The 25,951-nt window shown below is 42.3% G+C and overlaps 1 protein-coding gene across 1 annotated transcript in view; it reads left to right on the top strand.

Moving 5' to 3' along the window:
• The first annotated feature begins 222 nt into the window (after nt 1-222).
• Nucleotides 223-25,951, top strand: part of RAB14 (RAB14, member RAS oncogene family) — a 96,960-nt gene continuing 71,231 nt past the window's right edge. The window contains 2 exon segments of the mRNA XM_029612527.1: nt 223-386; nt 2,023-2,077. Coding sequence (XP_029468387.1) covers nt 2,058-2,077 — 20 coding nt within the window. The 5' untranslated portion in view covers nt 223-386; nt 2,023-2,057.

The raw sequence follows: 25,951 nt of genomic DNA, 5'->3' as shown, positions 1-25,951 counted from the left end.
TGGACAAGACCAACCCACACTAGAGCCGATTTATGCTAGAGTGCAAGGTAAGGGGGCGGAGCCGGGGGAAGAGGCGGTGCCAGCCCCAGTCACGCGCTTTCTTTTGTCGCGGAGGGTGGAGTCCTCCAAAAGCGAAGTTGCCGGCGTGACAGGAAATCCCGCGCGGGGCAGCGTCGCCATCTTGGACGGAAAGAGGAAGGAGAGAGAAAGAGAGAGGTCTGGGAGGGATCCTCTGGAGACATAGAGGGAGGGGGAAGAGAGGCGCTCAGTCAGCCTGAGTGAGGGCGGAGGGAAGGGAGGAAGGCGAGATAAAGCCGGGCAGGGCTGACTCCTTAAACGCCGCAAAGACCAGAGAGCTCAGTGCCGCTGCCATCCCTCCTTACCTGGTAAGTCCGGAAGCGGCGTCCGGTGCGGTTGAGGAAAATAAGCCCAAAGGAAACAAAAACAAACAAACCAAGGAAAAAAAAAAAACCCCTTCTGCTGAGCCGTCCGGTATGTGCCGGCGATCTCGCGCCCTCAACTGGCCGGATTGTTTTTGTTCGGTGCTTCCACCCAGCGAGACTCCCTGCAGGACAACACAGCCCAGGCCTTGGCCCCGGTGACCGGACACCTGGCACCCGAGCGCCCCACCTCATCCCTGCTAGCGCGGGAGGGAGCGGCCTGGAGACGTTGAGTTTCATTGTGTGTGTTTTGCTTTAAGCATTGTAAATAAACACTGATGTAGGAGAGCAGCCATTTGATTCGTAGAGGAGCGGACTCTAAATGGCTCTTCACGTCTTTGCCTCCTTGATTGGCGGCAGCCGGCCGGGTGCTTAGGCCCGAGAGACCAGCGCTAGGCCCGATCTACATCATTTCTTCCATTTTAACCCCCTTCAGCTTATTGTTTTTGGGCTGTTGCTAGCGATGGTTATTTTAGAGGACCCGATTTTAGGTATTTAAAGGTGTGAAAAACCTCATTCTGTCTCTTTTCCCATTTAAGGAAGAACTTTGAATGAGAGATTCCTTATCGTATTCCTTAAAACAAACGTGTGTTCTCTGTGTCGTTAGGAATATCTGCGTCTTGCCGGAAGTGGATCCCATGTGCTAAACTGGTGTTTATTATGTACGATAAGGTCTTTAAATTGCCCGTTGTTGCGGTGTTTGCTTTTTTTTTAAAGTAACTTTGTGGCCTTACATGTTTCTGTTTGCAGCCTAGTTGTTGCAAGGAGAAAGAAACAGATCAAGGGCCCAGTACAGATGCATTTTCATTGCCAGAGGTGGTCAGATAATTGTCTTGTATTAACTCTCATATTACAATAAAAAAGTGGGCCTTCACTCCATATAAGTGTTTGTAAAGTTTTAAATCCAAATTATATTAGGTAGGAGTGAATTATCTGTAAGTGAAGAGACTTAACATTAGCCTACAAACATTATTTATTTTAACTGAAAATATTTGGTTCTGATATGTTTTTTAGAATTGAAAGTTGTATGATAAACATTCCAAGATGTAGGCCTGGAGTGGCCAACTCCCATCCTCAAGAGCCCCAAACATGCTAAGTTTTCCAGATATCCACAATGAATATGCATGTGAGAGAGTTGCATGCACTGCCTCTATTGTATGTGCATATATCTCATGCATATACATTGTAGATATCCTGAAAACAAGGCCTGTTTGTGGTTCTTGAGGACCAGAATTGGCCATGTCTGATATAGGCACTTATTCAAAAAGACTTCTCACATTCTGTACCTACCTAGAGAAATATATATATTAAATAAGATTTAGTTTTTTCAAAGTGAAAGATCAGTCAGTGCAAGTATTTTAAAAAATTCAAAAGACAGTTCTGTATCTTTAGAAAACATTTTTTTCTGTACTATGGAATCAGAACAGAGTACTCTGTCACCTGAAATCTGTAGATTGAACATGCGTATAGCTTCTATATTTATTTTATAACTTCTACTTAGTTTTACTTACTTATGCTGCTGTTCTCTTATCAGCAAAATCTCTAAGCTTTTTCCCCTCCCATTTTCACCCATCTCATTCAGATGCAGTGTCAGAGTGGTTACCTGGAAAACTGCCCATGAAGGAAGATGTATGCTGGTGATTTATCATTTCTATGTCCTTAGCATGGCCAACACTGTCCCTCACTGGTAGCTTACCTGTTGTACACATTTTAAAGCATGTGGCTTTCACTTTCAGCTACTACTCCTCTGTTTTAGTCAAGGAAAAGCTGTTTAGTTGAACTGGGCTTTTACTGGAAATACATCAAAGCATCTTTTCAAAAACCTATGAGGCAGGATAAGAATCTTGGTATCAGAGGAAAAAATCCATATTTTTATTGGTGATACATGGAAGCAGCAGTTTATTACTGTATAATATGTATAATTGAGAATAATTTGTTTGCTTGGCCTACTGGAATTTGCAGGTATTCTGCCCTGATTTGGGGAGAAGAGGAGATTGGAGAAGAGTAGAGACATCTATTAGTAGACAAACTGGTTTATGTAGGGTGAAACTGACCTATTCCACTAGATTATTGAAAAAATAGAAAAAATAGTTTGAGTATGAATTGTCAGTGCTCTGACATTTTTGGGAAAATTAAAATGGTGTAGGTGATGTCTTAGCATTTTTTCCAAGGAGTCCTGACACATTTAACCTATGTGCATTATTTCAGGCTAATTGGCTGTCTGATGTTTGATTAGAGATGAATAGCACTATTAATATTACTATAACTAGATTTTTTCCCCTCTCTCCTCCTTTATTTACAGCTTTGTCAAAACAGGGCTAAGATCTGGCACGATCTGCTGCTACCTAGGGATTTTTTCCCCCTAATTTATATCACCCTCTATCCCCAACATATCTAGTATGGTCATTGTAGTGACAGTCCTGGGCAAAGGGGCCATGCATCAGGACTTCTTCTGAACCCTACGATCATGGGCCCTGAATCTAGCCATCAGGTGTCACCCTTAAACAATGACCATAACACCTTTCCCTCCAGGGGTTGTGACTACTGCCTCTGCAGCAGCCTCAGCCAACCCCAAGAGAGGAAGATCTGACTCAGTTTGAACCAGGGATCTTATGCATGATAGTACACAGTACTTGTCACCAGGCAAGCCTAACTACACAGTTTTATTAATGAAACTAGATAACTCACAACTTTACATTGTTTAAAAAAAATGCCAAATATGAGATTGCATCTTTAATCTCTAAAAAGGAGTGTTTGTATTACATGTGTGTTAAATGATTCTGAAAGAGCTGTTGGGTTTTAAACTACTCATATCATAAGCTAGTATCAATAGAAACTCCCCCCCCCCCCCCCCCCCCCAAAAAAAAAAAAAAAGTAATCTTTCATATCTAGTCACTCAAGTCAAGTTTTGTGTGTTTATATAATTTGACACTTGTTTGGTCACTGTCAGTCATGCTCCAAAAATTATATTCGCAATGCATTTTCAAAACATTTGATTTTGTTTCCTTAGGTTGCATGCTTGGTTTCCCACCAAAAATTGTGCTGCATTAACCTTAACTGAAGACAAAATATAAAAATTATTTTCTCCTGGGTCACAAACTTTCTGCATGTTTCATGTGGGTAAAATATGTCTTGTGTAAATTGGCATTCTAATTGATTCCCATCTTCTTTAACAGTGCATGTACTTTTATATGCTTGGAGAAATGCACATGCTGAGACTCGGTACATGCTCATTTGTCTGTTGGGGGAAATACCTTCAGCCACAGAGGAAAGCATTATTCCTGGAGGCATGGGGAAGTCGAGAGTAAATGTGTTTTTCCTGTCATTTTTGATAGACCCTTACACTGGTCTTTCTATAAATATTAGGAAAAGAAAATCTTGAAAGATTTTAATTATCCATAGTTGTCGTCCTACCTTTTCCATTGGAAACAATTTAATAGAACTAGGGGTCACGATTTGAGACTCCAGGGAGGAAGACTTAGAACCAATGTCAGGAAATATTTCTTCACTGAGAGGGTGGTGGGTGCCGGGAATGCTCTTCCAGAGGAAGTGGTGAAGACTAAAACTGTGAAGGATTTCAAAGGGGCATGGGATAAACACTATGGATCCCTAAAAGGCTAGAGGATGGGAATAAATAAAGCTTATCCAGCACAGAGCGGCAGTTACTACCTTGGGAAGCTTGCTGGGCAGACTAGATGGACCATTTTGGTCTTTTTCTGCCGTCATTACTATGTTACTATATCTAGCACTTAAAATACTTTCTTGTAGTTTTTTTGATTCAGTTTTCCAGACTTTATTCTAAATAGGCTCAAATATAGATAATAGTATTTTTTTTTTTTAGCGTTTTCATCCTTCACTCCATCCACCTTTCCTTCAAAATCTTCCTCCACCTAGTAAAAACAATTTACATTGTGCATTTAAACATTTGGCATCTTTCACTGTTTGAAGACCTACATCATTATTTATTTAACATATTTCTATACCGGTCTTCATGAAGGGATTCATATCAGGCCGGTTTACATGGAACTTAGGGGAATAACTAATTAACCAAACAAGAGAGCCGAAGCAAAGTTACATATAACAAGGAGATTGAACTTGGGGGCTAGAGTAGCCAGGAAGAAGTAAGACAAAAATAACTAGGGGTAAAAATACATATGAATAGTACTGAAACTAGTGCGAACGTCCCATTAGTTGGGCTGAGTCTGGATTGAACACTTTAGAAATTAGGGGAAGGCTTGGAGGAAAATTACCCTTCCATGGCTAGATTATTTATAACTCATTTATTTAGTAGATGGCTAGAACAAAATTTGTTAATTCAGGGCTTCTTGGAGAGGAAAAGGACAACAGGAACTTTAGTTTTTCAGTTTAAAAAAAAAAATCAGTATTGCTGTGATCTCTACCACTGCACTGAAATCAGAATTCAGTGAAACATGGAGAAATATTGTGGTCTGTAATAGCAATACATTACATTGATCAGCAGTCCATGTTCTTGTTTCGTGAAGGTTCATGTTCCACATTTTAAAGACTTGGAAGTAATATTTTTTAAATGTGCATGAATCAGTAGAACAGAAATCAAAACAAACCTTTGTCATTTAGACTATACTTGGAAAATAGATTACTTTTAAGTCACTAGACTTCCAAATAGAGACTTTAGTACTATACCACCTGTGGTTACCAGGTATATGACCAAAAAGGCGATTAATATTTCAGCATTGTTGGTGCTTGAATTGTGATCCATCTAGAAGCAAGGGATGCTTGGTAAGGTTGCCATGTTTCAGACAATTTGATCATCTTATTTGAAGTCCAATATCTCAAGATTGAGAGGCTTGTCTGCTTGCAGAGTAAAATATTTAATCTGTTCTCTATTGACATAGCTCCAGACAGCTGTCAAGATAAGTTGTTTACTGATGCTGAAGCAGTCTACATTTAGTATGTTACACTTGCAACAGTGTCTCCTTTTGTACATGTTGCATGTATTGGTCTTAGTATTTTCATAGCTGCCATGAGTAGAACTGACAATAGATGGATTATTTCAGGGGTCCACAAACTATGGCCTGATGGTCAAATTCAGCCTGGAAGAATTCTTATCTGGTCCCCTGTAGCAACAGCAGATGGAGCTTGAGCTGGCCTGCAGCAGCAGTGACAGATGACACCTCATGGTGACAGTGGTGGGAATGCGTTCTGTTACCATCAGTTCAAAATATTTAAGTCAGAAGTGCAAGTAGAAGCACGTCAGAACAGCATGGGCGGGGCATGCTGGTGCAAGGCTACCATTGATTGGCTTTGTTTTGCATTGCTGGTGTTGGTGCTGTTTGTGCAGGTGGAGCCACTTGAGCCAAAGATATGAAAGTGGTGGCAGCACTGACAAGGAGCTTTTGGCTGCCGTGGAGGGGCGGTACAAGCCAAGGAGAGGAAAGTACTGACATTGCCAAGCCGTAGGTTTTGCAGGGCTGCCAGGGAAAGCTAGGTTATACCTGGAGCTCCCAACTGCACCACTATCTCTTTGGAGCCGTGAGAGAGATGCATGAATCTCCTCTAAGGATGTGCAGGCTTTGAAAGTGCAAAAATTATCATTGTTATAACAGATACCAAGTCTGAGTGTCTCCCTGGATTAGGGTCTAGAAAGGGTTGTTATGCTCATACCATGAATCTGGCATGTTACAAGAGAAGGGAAAAGAAGAGAAAAGAGTTGGAAGTGGAGATGGAGCAAGAGTGCATATTTTTGGGGGGGGGGGGGGGAATGAGAGAGTGCCGCCCAACCTTTCTGCCCTCCTAGTTTACTATTAGTTTACTTTGACTTGCTATGCCACTTTTTTTCCACAGACATCAAAGCTCTTTACAGCAGAACAGATCATGCAATACATAACTTTAAAAAACACATGCTGAGTCATAAAATCTTATAGGCAGGCAGATATGAGGGAGAGGAGGGAGCAGGAGTGCTGAGTGTGTAGTAGGATTGTCAACTTTAGAGAAATCGTGAAATATTGCTTACACTTGGTATGTGATGTGAGGATGTACAAATGATACCAGTGGGAGAAGTACTGGTTGACAGCAGCCAATGGACAGTGTTTCTCGCTGGATAGTGTGTTTACATGCGATAAGCCGTCTTACATTTTAACATTTTGATGAAGGATGAGGAGAAGAGGCTTTAAATTCGATAAAGATTGGGGTGAAAGCAGTTTCCCCTGAAGAAGCCCGAACTGTGAGGGTGAAACAGAATTGAAGTTTGTTTGAAAAATGGGAATGTTGGAATTTATAAGATCAGCCACGCTTGTAAATGTTCTTTTAAGATTGGTTATGCTGGTATATGCTCTCCAAACCAACTACTGGGTCATTCCATGTCAAGTGGACCAGTGGTCCCCACTCGACCATCTCTGATTTTGCTGAAAATTTATAAGGATGTACATGTATGTTTGAAACGAGGTTCTGTAAAGTTTTAGGGCCAGATATCAAATACTTGGGGCACTGTTGCCCTTTCACTGGAGGTCCCACCAAGCCCGCGGCTTCAGCTACGAGGATTTTGCAAACTTTGGCACATAGCCATTATAGAAATATAGTGGCTATGATGCTGAAATTGGACATACTAGCTCAACTTTTGCTGGTGAACACGAAAAAATTAGTACCAGCAATCACAAAACAACATGTCGGTCTTAATTTAGTGTCAAAGTGGCTTAAAAATCACGCGACATGACATTTAAGCCATACTTTGACCAAGTATAACTCAAAACCAAAAACCACTAGTAACTGGTGCTTTACCCTGTATACCAAACAGCTACATGACTTTGCATTGCTGCAATATCAGGGTCAAAGCATATGTATTTGTGGAGATATTCACACCCACATATGATGAAAAACGTTTAATGATCAAATCTGACCTATTTTCAAGGTCAAATATCTCAAAAAGGGTACCCCTAAAATCTATTTATTTTGATATCAGTGGAAAGAGCAAATTTTTCTCTACAAGGATCATCATTTTCTTTTTTGGAGTCTCTCAGTTTAAGAAAAGAAAAATGCCACTGAACATGGCGTTTTTTAATCATATGCAATGAATGGTAACTGCACTATTTAAACCCTTGCGTTGGTCCATGGTGGTTATACCACTACCAATTCCCTAAGAATTGGTATTATAATCCTATTAAGAATTGTAATAATGCCAAGTCTTTTGAGAATTGGCAGCCCCATCGCCTAGGGGCCACGCCCGATAGCCGTGCAAGGCCAGCCACGGGCGGTCTCTTTATCGCAGGTTCCGAAGCCTCAGGAGCCTCCCATTCCCGCAGGATAAGGAGCTTAAGCATGGGGTGGAAGGGAAAGGCCGAGGCTGGAGCCCTCCCAGAACCGGGTTCATATCCTTAGGGAGCGAGGCCATGAGATTATCCACGGAGGGACTCTCCAGACCCAGCTCCTGCAAAACAAAAGGGAGGAGGGGCTCTAATTCCTCCTTACGAAAAAGACGGAGGGCTCTAGGGTCATCCCCTTCTGGGGGGGGCATCCGCCGAATCCGAGGAAGCAGCGGGGTCCAAGGACACGGGAGACACCGGGGGGGGGGGGGGGGAAGCACCCCCGGGACCAGTCCCTGGGGCTCCGCGGCCGGTCCAGTGGTCAACGGTGCTGAGTGAGGGATTTTTGGTGGGGGGGGGGCTTTTGTCCAGCTCATGCAGGCTAGCTAGATAAGATTTGTGCATGAGGAGGACAAAATCCGCTGAAAAAGGGACGCTGGATTTGGCGGGGGGGGGGGGGGGGGGAGAGGGAAGGTCAGGACCCCCCTCCTGGGCACTTTATGGCTTGGGAACCAACAAAAGATACCCAATATTAGGCTTGGGATCCTAGGCTAAGACACCCACCCTCAGGCTTCTGAACCTGCGATAAAGAGACCGCCCGTGGCTGGCCTTGCACGGCTATCGGGCGTGGCCCCTAGGCGATGGGGCTGCCAATTCTCAAAAGACTTGGCATTATTACAATTCTTAATAGGATTATAATACCAATTCTTAGGGAATTGGTAGTGGTATAACCACCATGGACCAACGCAAGGGTTTAAATAGTGCAGTTACCATTCATTGCATATGATTAAAAAACACCATGTTCAGTGGCATTTTTCTTTTCTTAAACTGAGAGACTCCAAAAAAGGAAATGATGATCCTTGTAGAGAAATATTTGCTCTTTCCACTGATATCAAAATAAATAGATTTTAGGGGTACCCTTTTTGATATATTTGACCTTGAAAATAGGTCAGATTTGATCATTAAACGTTTTTCATCATATGTGGGTGTGAATATCTCCACAAATACATATGCTTTGACCCTGATATTGCAGCAATGCAAAGACATGTAGCTGTTTGGTATACAGGGTAAAGCACCAGTTACTAGTGGTTTTTGGTTTTGAGTTATACTTGGTCAAAGTATGGCTTAAATGTCATGTCGCGTGATTTTTAAGCCACTTTGACACTAAATTAAGACCGACATGTTGTTTTGTGATTGCTGGTACTAATTTTTTCGTGTTCACCAGCAAAAGTTGAGCTAGTATGTCCAATTTCAGCATCATAGCCACTATATTTCTATAATGGCTATGTGCCAAAGTTTGCAAAATCCTCGTAGCTGAAGCCGCGGGCTTGGTGGGACCTCCAGTGAAAGGGCAACAGTGCCCCAAGTATTTGATATCTGGCCCTAAAACTTTACAGAACCTCGTTTCAAACATACATGTACATCCTTATAAATTTTCAGCAAAATCAGAGATGGTCGAGTGGGGACGATTTTAAAAACTGGTCCACTTGATGTGGAATGTCCCTACTGATTGTACAACAGAGTAGGAATTGGAAGTCTGATTAAGAAATGGGAACATTTGATGTTACAAGACCGGTTGGATATTATAAACCCGGTTGTGCTCATATATGCTCTTATAAAACTGGTCAAGCCTGTATGTTCTTTAAATCATATGTGGAGTTTACCACAGGTAATGGAATATTTGAAAAGTATTTAGTACAGCATACCATTCTTACAAGAGTTATCAGGGTGAGACTGACTTTATATAGTAGGCATTGGTACACTCTTTAATGCCTTTTATTAATTTCCACGTTCTTTAGGTGTTCTGTTTATTCTCTAGTCTGAATGAACGTTGATGAATGCATGGTGGTTTTTGGGTATTTTAAACTGGTATATTGGGTTGTGCTTTGTTTACTCATCTAGTGATGTAATCATAGGTCATCATATTTTGTATAACAATTATATTCTGTGTATTTGTTTTGCACATTGTATTAATAAAAAAAAAATTAATGCTGGTAAAATAACTTTTAATTTAACTTTTGTTGAGTTGGGTTCCCACATTTTGCTTTTTTGTTATATTTATTCTTGTATCTGCTGTACCCCTATATCCCTTGGAACCCTGTCTCTGCCTCCCGCCTTTTCCACAGCATTTTAAATCACAGAAAAGAGATGATCTCTTAATATCAGTTTCATATCACAAAGACACCCCTTCCCCCAAACCATTCTCAGCAAACGACTGAGGAGCTCTACCCCATCTGCTCCCCCATTTCAGCAAACTGAGGAGGAATCCCTCTCTGGTCTTTTCTGTGATTTGAAATATCTTGTGTCCCTTCTCTTGAAGTTTGGGGACCCCTGGATTATTTAGTACTTTGCTGTATTTGTCTGGTTGAGTCTTTTTTTGCCTCATTTATGGAAAAATATATATTTTTTTTATAAAGTTAGCAAAGGATTATGTATCACCTCTTCATTCAGATTTTTCATTTTTTCTTGCTTTTTCTAAGTATTTGTAGGCAAAGGTTGGTTTTTTTTGTTTTTTGTTTTTATTATAAATCTTTGTAATTGATCTTGCAAGTGAAGCTATAATTCTGAATTTGTAACTTTGTGGTCATTTCCTTAATACTGCATATGATGATTAGGGATGTGCATTTGTCTGCCACTTGTTTCAGGCAGTGTGTGTGTATCACCTGATAGGAATACATGTACCCAAAACAGATAGTATGCACGTATTCAGGTGGACGCCCACATGTGTGCATATGTGCCGTTCGGAGATACACACCCATCGGTGGAAACTAATGGCTTAAAATAAAATCGGCAAATGTACATCCCTGATCAGTTTTCTCATGAATGTCCTCTATGTAAACCGTTTAGGGGAACTCTGTTAAGCAGAATAAAACTAAAGAAACTATAACCATGAGTAGAATGTTTTCATTGTGATATCAAGCAGTGTTAATGAAGAAAATTATCAGGACAGTGAGCATAGAAAACTGACAGTGATTAGCTTTTGTATGACAATGCAAATGTTTCCTGAATTATAAATGGATCTCAATCAGCTGAGTGGTGTTCTGATCAGTGTATTATGAAATAGACTGTCATTTGTAGTGCTACTATACAGTGTTATCCATTTGATAGTTGGTCTTAACATCAGGATATGTTCTTCATTATAGAATTACGGTAATCTAAAAGTTAGTTTTGGGGGTTAGATTTATTAAATTGCTCCTTTTTTTTTTTTTTTGGACTGATTTTCCTAATGAAAGATTCTAGAATATTTTAATTGATTAAACTCCTTCCCCTTGGTGTTTAGAAGAATTTCCATCGTTTCTCTGGAATTCTGATTCCAGACTTCACTAATCTATAGTGGCTTCTGGATCATGGGAGAGGGCCTGCCAATTAGTACTTCAGAAATCTTCCTTAAACCTATCATTAAAATCATCCATTGTTCCTGAAAACTGGAGGGTGGCCAATATAACCCCAATATTTAAAAAGGGCTCCAGGGGTAATCTGGGTAACTATAAATCAGTGAGCCTGAATTCAGTGCCGAGAAAAATAGTGGAAACTATTATCGAGATCAAAATCGTAGAGCATATAGAAAGAATTGGTTTAATGGAACACAGTCAACATGGATTTACCCAAGGGAAGTCTTGCCTAACAAATCTTCATTTTTTTGAAGGGGTTAATAAACATGTGGATAAAGGTGAACTGGTAGATGTGTATTTGGTTTTTCAGAAGGCGTTTGACAAAGTCCCTCATGAGTCTTCTAAGAAAACTAAAAAGTCATGGGATAGGAGGCGATGTCCTTTCATGGATTACAAACTGGTTAAAGACAGTAAACAGAGAGGATTAAATTTGCCAATTTTCACAGTGGAAAAGGGTAAACAGTGGAGTGCCTCAGGGATCTATACTTGGACCGGTGCTTTTCAAAATATATATAAATGATCTGGAAAGGAATAAGACAAGTGAGGTTATCAAATTTGCATATGATACAAAATTATTCAGAGTAGTTAAATCACAAGTGGATTGTGATACATTACAGGAGGACCTTGCAAGACTGGAAGATTGGGCATACAAATGGCAGATTAAATTTAATATGGACAAGTGCAAGGCATTGCATATAGGGAAAAATAACCCTTGTTGTAGTTACACGATGTTAGGTTCCATATTAGGAACTACCACCCAGGAAAAAGATCTAGGCATCATAGTGGACAACACTTTAAAATCATCGACTCTGTATGCTGCAGCAGTCAAAAAAGCAAACAATGTTAGGAATTATTAGGAAGGGAATGGTTAATAAAACGGAAAATGTCATAATGCCTCTGTATCGCTCCATGGTGAGACCGCACCTTGAATACTGTGTTCAATTCTGGTCGCTGCATCTCAAAAAAGATACAGTTGCGATGGAGAAGGTGCCGAGAAGGGCAACCAAAATGATAAAGGGGATGGAACAGCTCCCCTATGAGGAAAGGCTGAAGAGGTTAGGGCTGCTCAGCTTGGAGAAGAGACGGCTGAGGGGGGATATGATAGAAGTCTTTAAGATCATGAGAGGTCTTGAACGAGTAGATGTGAATCAGTTATTTACACTTTCGGATAATAGAAGGACTAGGCATTCCATGAAGTTAGCAAGAAGCACATTTAAAACTAATAGAAAATTCTTTTTCACTCAACGTGCAATTAAGCTCTGGAATTTGTTGCTAGAGGATATGGTTAGTGCAGTTAGTGTAGCTGGGTTCAAAAAAGTTTTGGATAAGTTCTTTGAGGAGAAGTCCATTAACTGCTATTAATAAAGTTTACTTAGGGAATAGCCACTGCTAATTAATTGCATCAGTAGCATGGGATCTTCTTAGTGTTTGGGTAATTTCCAGGTTCTTGTGGCCTGGTTTGGCCTCTGTTGGAAACAGGATGCTGGTCTGACCCAGCATGGCAATTTCTTATGCTCTTATTGTGAAAACTAGAATAGTTGACAGACAGAGCAGTCAGTGCCGTGGGCAAGGGGGCATCCCTGTCCAGAGATGCAGCTGGCTACCTCTCCCCTCCATGCTGGCTCTGTCCCTAGTTAACTAATCGACTTCACCTTTCCTGGAGGCTTTTTTCCGGTGCCAATTCTGAACTCTTGTTCTCTTTAGGCACTGCATAGTTCTCAGTGAGTTTTGGCCATGTGGTTCCCAATCTCCTATGCAGTTCTCATAGTCTTGCAAGAACAGTGTGGGATTTGAACACTGTACAGGTCAAACTTGCTAAAAACTGCACAGGGCTAGAAGAAAACAGCTGCCCCAGAAGCAGTGCTGGCAGGAAGCCTCTGGAGAATTGGGGGGGGCGGAGGAGAGAGAGCAGAGTAGCTTCACTTACGATCCGTGGTTGCTGCCAATGGCTCCCAGGCCTTATAGTGAAGAACATGATTCTGGTGGGAAGCTGTGATAGAGGAGGTAAAACTTTTTTTTTTTTTTTTTGTTTTTCTGCAATGATCTATTGGCTAGCTGAAATAGACATCATGATATTTTAAAGCTTTTCTTGTGGTAGTTCTATAAAATAATTCATAAAGAAGTAACTTTCATAATGAATCAGTTTAGTTTCCCGTGTTTAGTCTGGTTCCATTTGGCACAGTATACTAAACGGAATACCAATTTTTTTTTTTTTTTATTTTGATGTCATGGTCTCCTTTTATAATTTTGGGGTATCATTGGAAAATTGTGCATTCACAGCCTACTTGCTTAGTTTTTCTTGCTGTAACTAGCCATACTACCGGCCCCAAAATATCAATTTGGCTTTTTTAAAATAATTTCTTTGGTGTGCCCCCCCCCCCCCAGGTTTGATTTGTTTGCTATATTGAAATAACCCCTCTTCAAAACAAAAAACTGAACCAACATGTTGGACCAGTTCTATGCAGAGCTCTTGATATGGTTGTCGAGTGTATCTCCACTCCAGTCTGTCACTGAACTCTGTAGCTCCTTCAAAGTGACTTTTGGCCTCTGTGGCTTCCCTCACAAGTCATCATCTTGCTCTGATGCTGAGTTTTGGGTGATGTGAGGAAATGGAAGCTGTATCATAATTGATCCAGCAGTGCTTATTGAGATATCCAAGCACTTGGATATTATTTTGTAGCCTTTTCCTATCTTGTGCATGTCTATAACTTTACTTTTAATTTCCTTAGAATGTTCTTTTGGTTTTCAGATTCACAGTCTGACCAATGGGACTGGTGTTAGGGGGTCTTATGTAGAAGAGCTGAATCTTAATTTTATTTTTTTTTAACATGTAGAGGCCATTTGTAATCCAATAGAGCAATATCTTTCATCTGTGTAAACTTAAAGCTTATGCAGCACAGGAGTTGAATACTTATGCAAGTAGCATTTTTCAGTTTTTAATTATATTTTACAAAAAAATACAGAGAATGAATTGTGACTGAATTTACTTTGAGTATACTGGTTTGCAATAAACGTACTGTTTAGAACAATCTGTATCATTTGTAATCCACATAAAATCTGACTTTTTAGGAGGTTCAATACTTCTGTAAGCCGCCACTCTGGGCTCTTCCATATCCACCATCTCTTCTAAATGCTGGGAACACCTGAGAGGTGTCCCAGCAGTCCTTTTTAGTGCCCTGAGGACCAATATAGTACCACTAACTTTATAATGGAAATAGCTTTGTCTGAGCCATTTTGTGGCTCTATGATCAAGACCCCCGTTCAAAACCAGATAACACCCCTTTTCTCCTGACATTTTTCAACAAGATTGAAATTAAATAGTTTTCTAAAGCAGTGGGTCTTAAATCAAAACAAGGCTTAAATATTGGCTTGTGTTGGCAGAGCTACTTAAAATTGTCCAATTTTGTTTAGAGAGAGATTCACGGTTTTTTTTGGCCGGTGGAGTGTGAATAAGAAAACCTGAAATACTGACATTTCTTGTGGTCTGAAAAAGATATTGGCAACATGCCGGAGGAGAAGTTTACCTCATGCTCTATCTGCCCACAGACATGCCACAAATACATGTTCATAAAAATGTGTACCTCTTTTGATTTGCATCTGATTATCCTCTAGTCTAAATATATTTATTCCTACTGGAGATTGGTATAAGGTGAGACTGAAGCGCTGCCACAGCTGTGCGGCTCCTGTATGTTTGTGCTCGTGAATAAATAGGAACATGAGCTCCAATGAACACTTGTACTTCATCACTTAACATTACTAGAAAAAATTTACAATTGTTTTGTTTTTAAACATTGACAAAAAAATTACCATGCAAAAACAGTTTTTAAAGGGCTAGTACAGCTCTTCCTGTAAGATGTGGCATGGTGCCTGCCTTAAACAAATAATTAAATTGGTATACATTTTGGAATTAAAACTCTTTCTTCCTAATCTATACCTAGTGTACCTTATTTTTTTTTTTTTTGCTCTTTCACTGTCACATCTTGGGCATTCAAACTTTATACACATTTTATATGAATGGAAATAATTTCCACGTCATTTTCTCATCTTCCTAAACAGCAAATATCTATATGATTTTATAATTCTAGTATAGGGATATGAAAATACCTAAAAGCATGCTTTCTTTTCAGCGATGTTGGCAACTATATCCTGTTGACTACTCTAACACTAAGCACACATTTTGCATTCATATGATATATGCACTTATAAACACAATACTTCCATTTGTAAATAAACTTCTTTTCATCTGTTAGACCTGTCAGTTGCACACCTCACTTTGGTCATAAAAGGGGAGTGGTGGTAGATGCTTGCCAGTAGTCTGTCATTCCACTTAGTGATGATATATCACTCAGTCACCTTCAAACAGATGCCTGCATTCCTTCTGAAGGTGATCTCTTCATCTCACCTGAACCAGATGATGTCTCTGTGATTATTCAAGAAGAATGAATGTATGGGGAGGACTGACAGTCTTCATCTACTGCACGTGTGCCACATGATAATGAGGAACTTAAAAATTACAAACCCTTTTAGGAGTTTGGATAGGTTTTTCATGCTGTTCAGAGTACCATGAAAAGTAGCTTCCAAAGCTGCAGTCGCGAGATGGAGTAAGGAAGCCTTCTCTTTGGCATATATTCTCAATGGCAGACAAGCACCAGGGATACTTCATGCAAATACTATGAGAGCATAGGCATCTTTCTGGGCAGAAATCTGTTTTTCTAGTAGAAATCTACAGGGCTGCTACATGGTTATCCCTGCACTCATTTTTTTTTTTTTTTAACACTATAGGGTGGATGCGCACACGAAGAAAGAGATGGTCTTAGGGGCGGCCTTAACCCCAGACCCAGTCTTCCTTCCGCCTAGCCTAGAGGGTAACTTTTGTATCTCCTAAGTGTAATGGTCTAGTCTAGCAGGTGAAAAGGAAGGTAGAATTGTGTTTATCTGATAGCTTTCTTTCCTCTAAGTCCTGCTAGATCAGTCCAGGGGCCATAAGTAGAGAGATGCCTGAGGTATCTAGCTTTTTTTTTTTTTTTCACCTCTTCCTTTCTGCTCTTCCCTCTCCACCCTCTCGAGGGTTTAAAAATAAAAAGAGGGCCAAAAGAGAGTGATCCTTTTAGGTTTCTTTAGTAGGCAGTTATTGGCAAGACCCTGCAATTACTCCCCTTTTATGACAAGAGTGAGTGAGGTCATGGAGAAAGTGGTGGGATGCTTGTCTCCAGCAGTTGAAGAATGGGGTAATCCTAAGTGTAATGGACTGGTCTAGCAGGACTCAAGGAAAGAAAATGATCAGGTAAGAATAATTTTACCTTTCAGAGCAATCAGTATATCCACAAAACATTAATATAGGAGTGATATATACTAATTCCCTTGCTGCTTTGATTTCCTCTCTTGCCATTTCTTTTGCTGATGACACCCAGATCTACCTTTTGTACACCAGAAGTCCAGTTCTGGATGTCGGCCTGCCTGTCTGACACTGCTGCCTAGATGTCCCGCCTCAACATGGCCAAGAAGGAGCCCATTTCCCTTCTTCCTCCTTTCTCATAACACTGTTGTCATTTCAGTCCCATCAGCCCGCAACCTTGGAGCCCTCGTCTCCTTTCTCTCCTCTCCGCATATCCAAAACACTGCTAAAATGTTTTTCTTTAACTTTGCCAAAATCCGTTCTTTCCTTTCTGAACACACTACCAGAACCCTTATCCACTCTCATCTCCTCCCGCTTAAACTATTGCAACCTGCTCCTCACAGGTCTCCCGGCAAGCCATCTCTCTCCAATGCAATCTGTCCTGAATTCAGCTGTGTGACCTAGCTTTCACCAAAGTCGCTATGCTCACGTAACCCCTTTTCTGAAGTCACTGTATTAGCTCCCTATTTGATCCCGCATACAGTTCAGGCTCCCCTTTCTCACCTACAACTGCCTTCACTCTACAGCACCTCACTACTTTTCCTCTTATCTCGCTCTGCAGCCCTGTCTGATAAGTCACTCCTATCTGTGCCCTACTGCCAATTCGACTCTGCTTTCCACCTGGCTGCACCGTCTGTTTGGAATAGTCTTCCTGAACTGGTGTATCATACTCCCTCTCTTGCCATGTTTAAATCCCATCTAAAGACTCACCTTTTGAAACCGCTTTTAAATCTTATGCCTGATTGTCTGCTTTTAGTCTTGTTAACTAACTTTCTTTTCTTTTTAACCATTGTCTTGCTTTATGAAATACCCCAAATCTCTTGTCCTCTGTGTTTGTCTTATTAGATTGTAAGCTGTATTGAGCAGGTATTATCTTTTTGTATGCTTGTACGGTGCTACATATGTCATAGCACTATAGAAATGTTTAGTTGTAGAAACTGACATGTATCAGAAATATAACATTTGCATAACAAAAATTACATAAGCTGCATCCTGGCAGGCTAAGAGGATGATTGGAGAACTATAATGTGGCGGAGTTCCTGCCTCTTTAGCAGTGGCTGCTGTTGCTTGAAGTGGAGGAGAGTTGCTTGGTGGCTTCTCAGCTAGTTGCTGTTCTGCACATAAGGAAATGAGTTTGGCCAAACTGGGTTTGTATAATTTAGGTTTGAGAAGTATGGAAATGGTAATTGTTGGAGAACTTTGTATTTGATTACCAATATAAGTGGTAGGAACATAGGCATAACTTTAAGTTCAAAAAGTACCATTTACAATGATTTTCATTTGATGTTACTTTCCTAAGCATTGAGCTGGGACTGTTGACTTTCATATATGGTAGTTATTAAGAAATATTGGTAACTTCCTGAATGTTCACATTGTTTGAAATCTTAGTAGTAGTTTTTATGTGGGGAAGCTTAACCAGAGCTGGAAATAGATTTTTTTTTTTTTTTTTTACGATATCTTATCAGTGTAGAGGTAATGAGATTGTAACAGTCCCAGTTCTTAAAATTGTACCAGTATATATGGTGGCTGTTAGTACTAATAGTTACATTGGGGTAAACTGAAACATTGGAAAACAAATTGACCAACATCTAACTGTCAATACCTCATTTGGGCTTTGCGCTCAGGATTCATTCCTGTGCCCCCATACCCTAACCCTTTCTTCTAAACCAGGTTTTAAATGTTTAAAAATAGCTATTTTGGCTAGTAATAATTTTAGAAACTGGAGAAAAGGAAAATTCAAATTCTTGCATTGAAACAATACATAATATTGGCAAATGAATTATATTTGCAAGCCTTTATAGAAATTACAGATTGAATCCTTTTAGTTAAAACATTTTTTTTTGATCCTTTGGAACGTCTTCATTCCTCGGGTGCCATGATGTGCCTGTCAAGAGGAAGCTACTATGTACAGCTTCCTTTATATTCCTTTTTCTTTTCCAAAGCCTCTTCCCTATCTATAGACCAAAAGTTACAGTGATTCTTTATAGCTTCCTATGGCATTGCTTTTAGTGGTGCTCTTTTGACTATATATAACTGGCATCTAAAAGCAGCATTTTATTTCCCTGGCTGTATTCAGTATTAGAGCACAGTCAGTGGTGGTTCATGGACAAAACTAAAATGTGATATTGTAAAGGCAATTTTTATTAGAAAAGTAAATGAAGGTAAGAGTTAAAAATTGACCACTGGTGTTTTCTAAAGAAGTGACTGAAAAGGTAAGGGGGGAAAAGGTTAGCATTCACAAACTACAAGAAATTGCAGAAAAAGGAAGATGGAGAAACTAGGAGAGTAGTCAGGAGAGCAAAGACGCAAATGAAGAATTGCTAATATAGTAATACTAGCATAGTACCCTTTCTAGATAGGCAGTGCAAAAATGAGTTATTTCAAAGATGAAGGTGGGAATATGTAGACTGATGAGAGTGGAATTGCTTAAATATTTCTGCTTAGCATTTACTAAGGAAATGCTTGAAGTAGGACCATAGAAAATTGCTACAAATAGGAATGGAAGTGAGATGCAGGGGAGATATGATACAGACTTTCAGATACCTGAAAGGTTTTAATGTTGCACAATCAATGACAAACCTTTTCCTTTGGAAAGAAATCAGCAGAACTAGGGGTCACAAATGAAACTCCAAGGAGAACGTCTCAGAACCAATGCCATTAAATATTTCTTCACAGAAAGGGTGGTGGATGCCTGGAATGCCCTTCTGGAGGAGGTGGTGAAGACTAACAGTAAAGGATTTAAAAGGGGCATGGGACAAACCCTGTGGATCCCTTAAGGCTAGAGGATGTGAATGAAGAAAAGAGTGCTGGGGTAACTTGTTGGTGTGGCAACCAATAAGCCCTTATACTGTTGATGCAACTCCATTATTGCTCTCCGCTTCAACGGCAGAGGAAAAGGGGAATTAAATTTGGACAGCAACCAACAAGGACATTGAATTGCACAGTCTGGGAAAATGAATAAGCATGGGAGTAACTTGACTACTCCTGGGGGAATTCTGCGCAAAAATATGTAAAATTCTGCAAACTTTATATTGGTTAAAATAACACAATTTACATGACAGTCTTTAAGTAATTACATTTTAAATTAATACAGAAAAAAGTTATTACTTAAAGATGCAGAATTTTAAATATTTTGAGCAGAATTTCCCTAGAAATTCACTGTGAGTGTCCCTTCCATTCGCTCTCCCTACTCCCCTGGCCACTTTGCCCTCTCAGGCCCCAACTCCTTCACCTGCCAGTATCTCTCCCCTCCACCTCTAGGCTTAACCCCTTTCACTCTATTGCCAGTCCCAGAGTTTGACCCCGTTCTCAGTACTGCCCCTCACACAGGCTCCCTCTGTCCCTCCCTCTCTCACACACATGCTCCCTCTCTCTAATACACATACACACACCCTCATACAGGCTCCCTCACTCTCATGCGCACACACACTCACATCCCCTCATGCAGGGCCCTCTCTCTTGCATTCATACCCACACAAGCTCCCTTTCTCTCTCACGCACTCCTTCAGATAGGCTCTGTCTCACACATACATAGGCTAGCACCCTTACATACACTTAAGCTCCCAGTCTCTCACACACTCCTTCACAATCTCTTCATATAGGCTCCAACTCTCTGAAACCTACACTCAAGCAACCCCCACCTCCCATGCTCTCTTACACCCTCCTGCTCTCTCACCATCCCCTCCCTCACACCCATTCTTTTTCACCGGGGCCTTTATCTTCGCCGCGAGTGGAGCACATTCTGTTCGCGGCACACGGGGGGTCTTCTTCTTTGAGTGCTCTGTTTGCGGCATGCCATGGTCTCCTTTGCTATTTTCTGCACAGAATTTGGCAATTCTGCGGGGGGGGGGGGGAATTCTGCGCTCCATAGTAGCGCAGAAATCCCCCAGGACTAAACTTGCTAATATGATGGTTACTACTCTTAATAAGCCTGTATGCTGTTGATGCAACTCTAACATTGCTCTCTGCTTCAATGGCAAGAGGTAATAGGGAACTGGACTCAAACAGCAACCAATAAGGGCCCTGACTTTGACAGTCTGCGAAACTGATAATTATAAAGGTAGCTTGTATGGCCAGTAGTTACAATCATAAGCTTGTTGGGCAGACTGGATGAACCATTTAGTCCTTTTCTGCTGTCATTTCTATGAGCGTGCATATATGAACAAGCAGAGGGGCACACGGAACATGTCAGGAGACCAACATTTTCTACATCTGTCAGCAGCTCACATCCCAGAAGTAGAAATATACAGGCAGATTTTCTCTGCAAGAACACACTAGACCCTAGAGAGTGGGAGCTTGGCCTAGAGCCCTTGCAACTAATTGTGGATCCCTAGGGGAGATCATGCATGTAGAGGCAAAAACTCACAGTAAAAACCTTTTTAAATATATCCGAAGCAGAAAGCCTGTGAGGGAGTCAGTTGGACCGTTGGATGATCGAGGGGTTAAAGGGGCACTTAAAGGCCATCGCGGAAAGATTAAATGATTTCTTTGCTTCGGTGTTTACTGAAGAGTATGTTGGGGAGGTACCCGTAATGGAGAAGGTTTTCATGGGTAATGATTCAGATGGACTGAATCAAATCACGGTGAACCTAGAAGATGTGGTAGGCCTGATTGACAAACTGAAGAGTAGTAAATCACCCGGACCGGATGGTATACACCCCAGAGTTCTGAAAGAACTAAAAAATGAAATTTCAGACCTATTAGTAAAAATTTGTAACCTATCATTAAAATCATCCATTGTACCTGAAGACTGGAGGATAGCAAATGTAACCCCAATATTTAAAAAGGGCTCCAGGGGCGATCCGGGAAACTACAGACCGGTTAGCCTGACTTCAGTGCCAGGAAAAATAGTGGAAAGTGTTCTAAACATCAAAATCACAGAACATATAGAAAGACATGGTTTAATGGAACAAAGTCAGCATCCTGACTTTGTTTACCCAGGGCAAGTCTTGCCTCACAAATCTGCTTCACTTTTTTGAAGGAGTTAAACATGTGGATAAAGGTGAACCGGTAGATATAGTGTACTTGGATTTTCAGAAGGTGTTTGACAAAGTTCCTCATGAGAGGCTTCTAGGAAAAGTAAAAAGTCATGGGATAGGTGGCGATGTCCTTTCGTGGATTGCAAACTGGCTAAAAGACAGGAAACAGAGTAGGATTAAATGGACAATTTTCTCAGTGGAAGGGAGTGGGCAGTGGAGTGCCTCAGGGATCTGTATTGGGACCCTTACTTTTCAATATATTTATAAATGATCTGGAAAGAAATACGAGTGAGATAATCAAATTTGCAGATGACACAAAATTGTTCAGAGTAGTTAAATCACAAGCAGATTGTGATAAATTGCAGGAAGACCTTGTGAGACTGGAAAATTGAGCATCCAAATGGCAGATGAAATTTAATGTGGATAAGTGCAAGGTGATGCATATAGGGAAAAATAACCCATGCTATAATTACACAATGTTGGGTTCCATATTAGGTGCTACAACCCAAGAAAGAGATCTAGGCATCATAGTGGATAACACATTGAAATTGTCGGTTCAGTGTGCTGCGGCAGTCAAAAAGCAAACAGAATGTTGGGAATTATTAGAAAGGGAATGGTGAATAAAACTGAAAATGTCATAATGCCTCTGTATCGCTTCATGGTGAGACCGCACCTTGAATACTGTGTCCAATTCTGGTCGCCGCATCTCAAAAAAGATATAATTGCGATGGAGAAGGTACAGAGAAGGGCTACCAAAATAAGGGGAATGGAACAGCTCCCCTATGAGGAAAGACTAAAGAGGTTAGACTTTTCAGCTTGGAGAAGAGATGGCTGAGGGGAGGATATGATAGAGATGTTTAAAATCATGAGAGGTCTAGAAGGGGTAGATGTGAATCGGTTATTTACTCTTTTGGATAGTGGAAAGACTAGGGGGCACTCCATGAAGTTAGCATGGGGCACATTTAAAACTAATCGGAGAAAGTTCTTTTTTACTCAACACACAATTAAACTCTGGAATTTGTTGCCAGAGGATGTGGTTAGTGCAGTTAGTATAGCTGTGTTTAAAAAAGGATTGGATAAGTTCTTGGAGGAGAAGTCCATTACCTGCTATTAAGTTTACTTAGAGAATAGCCACTGCCATTAGCAATGGTAACATGGAATAGACTTAGTTTTTGGGTACTTGCCAGGTTCTTATCGCCTGGATTGGCCACTGTTGGAAACAGGATGCTGGGCTTGATGGACCCTTGGTCTGACCCAGTATGGCATTTTCTTTTGTTCTTAACTTGCAAGAATTCGAAGGCCAACATTTGTCAGTCACAGGAAAGAATAGAGTTCTAGTGGAATCCATGCATTCAGTTTTAACCAAAGGATAAGCTGTTTTGTGTTTCCGACTTAGCCATCATCGGGCAGCGTGATAAGGATAGAGAATTGATTGTCATTGCTTTGGACTGATTGGGGAGACTCTGGTATGAAGATCTGATGAGGTTGGCAGATGACATTCCCCTTCGTGTCTCTGGTGCACGCAGTCTGCTTCATCGAGTTCCAGTGATTACGGAGGATCCAGTTCCAATTTCCTAGCATGTAGCAGATGGACTCAGGACCATGTAATCCTGATAGCAGTTGGAGACGGATCAGATTTCAATCTGACGTCAGCCCCAGTACATATACCCCTGCAGGAAGTGCAGCTCTTCAGTATTTTCCGTCTCCATAGCAGTTAGGGACTCTATGCACGCTCGCACAGCGTTAGAGTAATTTTACCAAAGAAAACCAAAATAAGAAATCTTACCTCTACAGACGAGCCCTGCTCTCCTGAGGTGACACCCATTGGGTCCCTCCCCCAGTTGAGAATCCCGAGGTGATTTCCACGATCCCTCTGAGGTAATCCTCGGACCGGTGGCCGACCCTCGGCGGGGACCTAGCCCCCAACATCGGGTGAGGCTGAGGGGCAGTGGATGCAACTTCGAGAGCGGCGGTGAAGGTATTCCCCCCCCCCCCCCCCCCCCCCCCGCAGCCGGAGACTGCTCGGAATGAGACCGGGAAGTGCCGAGACAAGGTAAGGTAGAAATCTATTTAAAAGTCTCCGGTCTCTGAAGCTCGAGGAGTCGCACAGGTCCCCAGCCGGCACCAGTGCCACCAGATTGATCTGCCCTAGCAGAGCTAGACCCCGGTCAGTTCAGAGAGTCCTCCCACGTGGAAACCCTCCGAGGTGGTTGCCATATTGTCAGCGTGGTCACAGTCACCATTTTGATCTGTTCACCGCCCTGTCCGCCGTTCCGATCCGTGCGCGCACATACCTTGTGCGCACAAACACATGCCCAAGTTCCGTGCGCACAAGCGACGCGCATAGCCACACGCTTACTGTGCCGGGCGCATAACTTTGATCTGTGTGCACAACAGCGAGCACCAAACCTACGCGCACAAGCCATGGCACCACTGGAAAAGAAACTCAAGGCTCAGGGCCTTTGCCCAGCATGCCACATTAGAGCTGCACAGCATGAGGAGGCCACGGCCCTGTGTATACAGTGCGAAGAGGCTCTAGGGGATCCAACTCATGGCCCTCCCCAGCTGGTACCGGGTTCCAGCCTCTTGAGCAGTACGCCAGACCTAGCATTGCACAGTGGGACCTCCCCTCAAACGGGGCTCCCCAAGGACATGGCGCCCCTTAGTCTAAACCCAGCATCTATCTCCTGGGTGGAATTCTTCAAAGGTCTGCATACCTTCGTCCACGTGCAACCGGGTCCTCCTGTAATGTGGCCACAGGCTCCACCAGAGGACCGCAACATCCCAGGACCCTCTATGCCCAGGGAAGTGATCCCACCGCCCAGAAGCCCCAGCTTCGGGGACTCGGAGGATTCAGAACCCCTGGAGGAAGGGGAACTCCCTCGGGGGACAGAGCCCCACCGAACCATGAGATGCTTCTTCACCAAGGATGAGCTTCTAGACCTGGTCACACACAGCTTAAAAGAGCTTGCTATCCTGGGCACAAGTGCCTTGGGGGAATCTAAGACGAACCCCCTACTAGAAGGACTCCGTCAGATTTCCCACTATTACAAGCCGTCCAGCAACTAATTGACCTGGAATGGGATGCCCCGGAAACTACGTTCAAAGGGGGGCGAGCTCTGGCAGCCATGTACCCTCGACCCAGCCGCCAAAGATCTCCTGGCATGTCCGAAAGTGGATGCCATGGTCTGTGCAGTCTTGAAGCACACTACTATCCTGGTGGAGGGAGGAGCAGCACTCAAGGATGCTCGAGACAGATGTCTGGAATCTATCATCAATCAGTCCTTTGACTCCGCTATGTCTTTACAGATCGCGGCCTGCTGTGCCATGGTGACACGCGCCTGCTTATCGCAGACAAGGCACAACACTCCTGGGGAGGCCCTGGAACCAGCAGTATCATTCCTCGCGCATGCCACTTCTGATCTGGTGCGCACCGCAGCTAGAGGAGTGTCATCCACCGTGGCAGACAGAAGACAACTCTGGCTCCGAAACTGGTCGGCCGATGCATCCTCCAAAACGAGACTCACAAGGATGCCTTTCAAGGGAACACTCCTGTTCGGAAGCGAACTAGAGAAACTAGCCAACAAATGGGCCGAGTCCCCACTGCTGCTGCTACTGGAGGACAGGAATAAGAGAAACCAGCGATCCTTCCCCTGAACCTCCAGGGGCAGAAGATCAAAGCGCTTCAACCCATATAGAAGAACATATCAAGCAGCCTTACCCGCAGGCTGAAGCCAGTCCTTTCGGAACAAGCACAACAAAAGGGGAGCCAGCTCGGGCCCAGGCCCCAGCCACACCCCACAATGAAAATCAGCCGACCCGTCCAAAAGAAGAAGCCATAGGAGGCAGACTTGCCCTATTCTACCAAAGATGGGTCAAGAACTTCGGACAAGTGGGTCCTATCCATCATTCGAGAGGGATATTACCTGGATTTCCACCACCTCCTTCCGGACAAGTTTGTGGAATCCCCCTGCCACGACCCTTCCAAGAGGATGGCAGTGGAAGCTACACTGACCAGTTTGCTAGCCTTAGAGGCTATTACACCGGTGCCTCCACAACAAATAAATACTGGATATTATTCCATCTATTTTATCGTCACCAAGAAAGAAGGAATGTTCAGACCCTTCCTGGACCTCAAGGCGGTCAACCGTCACCTAAAGATTCCTCGCTTCCGTATGGAAACCCTAAGCTCTGTAATAAGTGCGATACAACCGGGAGAATTCCTTACATCCCTGGATCTGTCGGTAGCCTACCTACACATTCCAATCCATCAAGAGCATCAGCGTTTTCTACGCTTCTCGATCCTGGACAGTCACTACCAGTTCCGGGCACTACCATTTGGGCTAGCCACTGCACCCCAGACATTCACAAAGATCATAGTGGTGGTGGCAGCAACACTGACAGGCCGATTCAGAAACGCGCGGGAGAGCTGGCGAGCACCCGCTCTCCCAGCGCGCGCACAGGCCAC

The sequence above is a fragment of the Rhinatrema bivittatum genome, chromosome 8 (genome assembly GCF_901001135.1).
Source record: "Rhinatrema bivittatum chromosome 8, aRhiBiv1.1, whole genome shotgun sequence".
Taxonomy (NCBI): domain Eukaryota; kingdom Metazoa; phylum Chordata; class Amphibia; order Gymnophiona; family Rhinatrematidae; genus Rhinatrema; species Rhinatrema bivittatum.
This window is presented reverse-complemented; position numbering and strand designations above follow the sequence as displayed.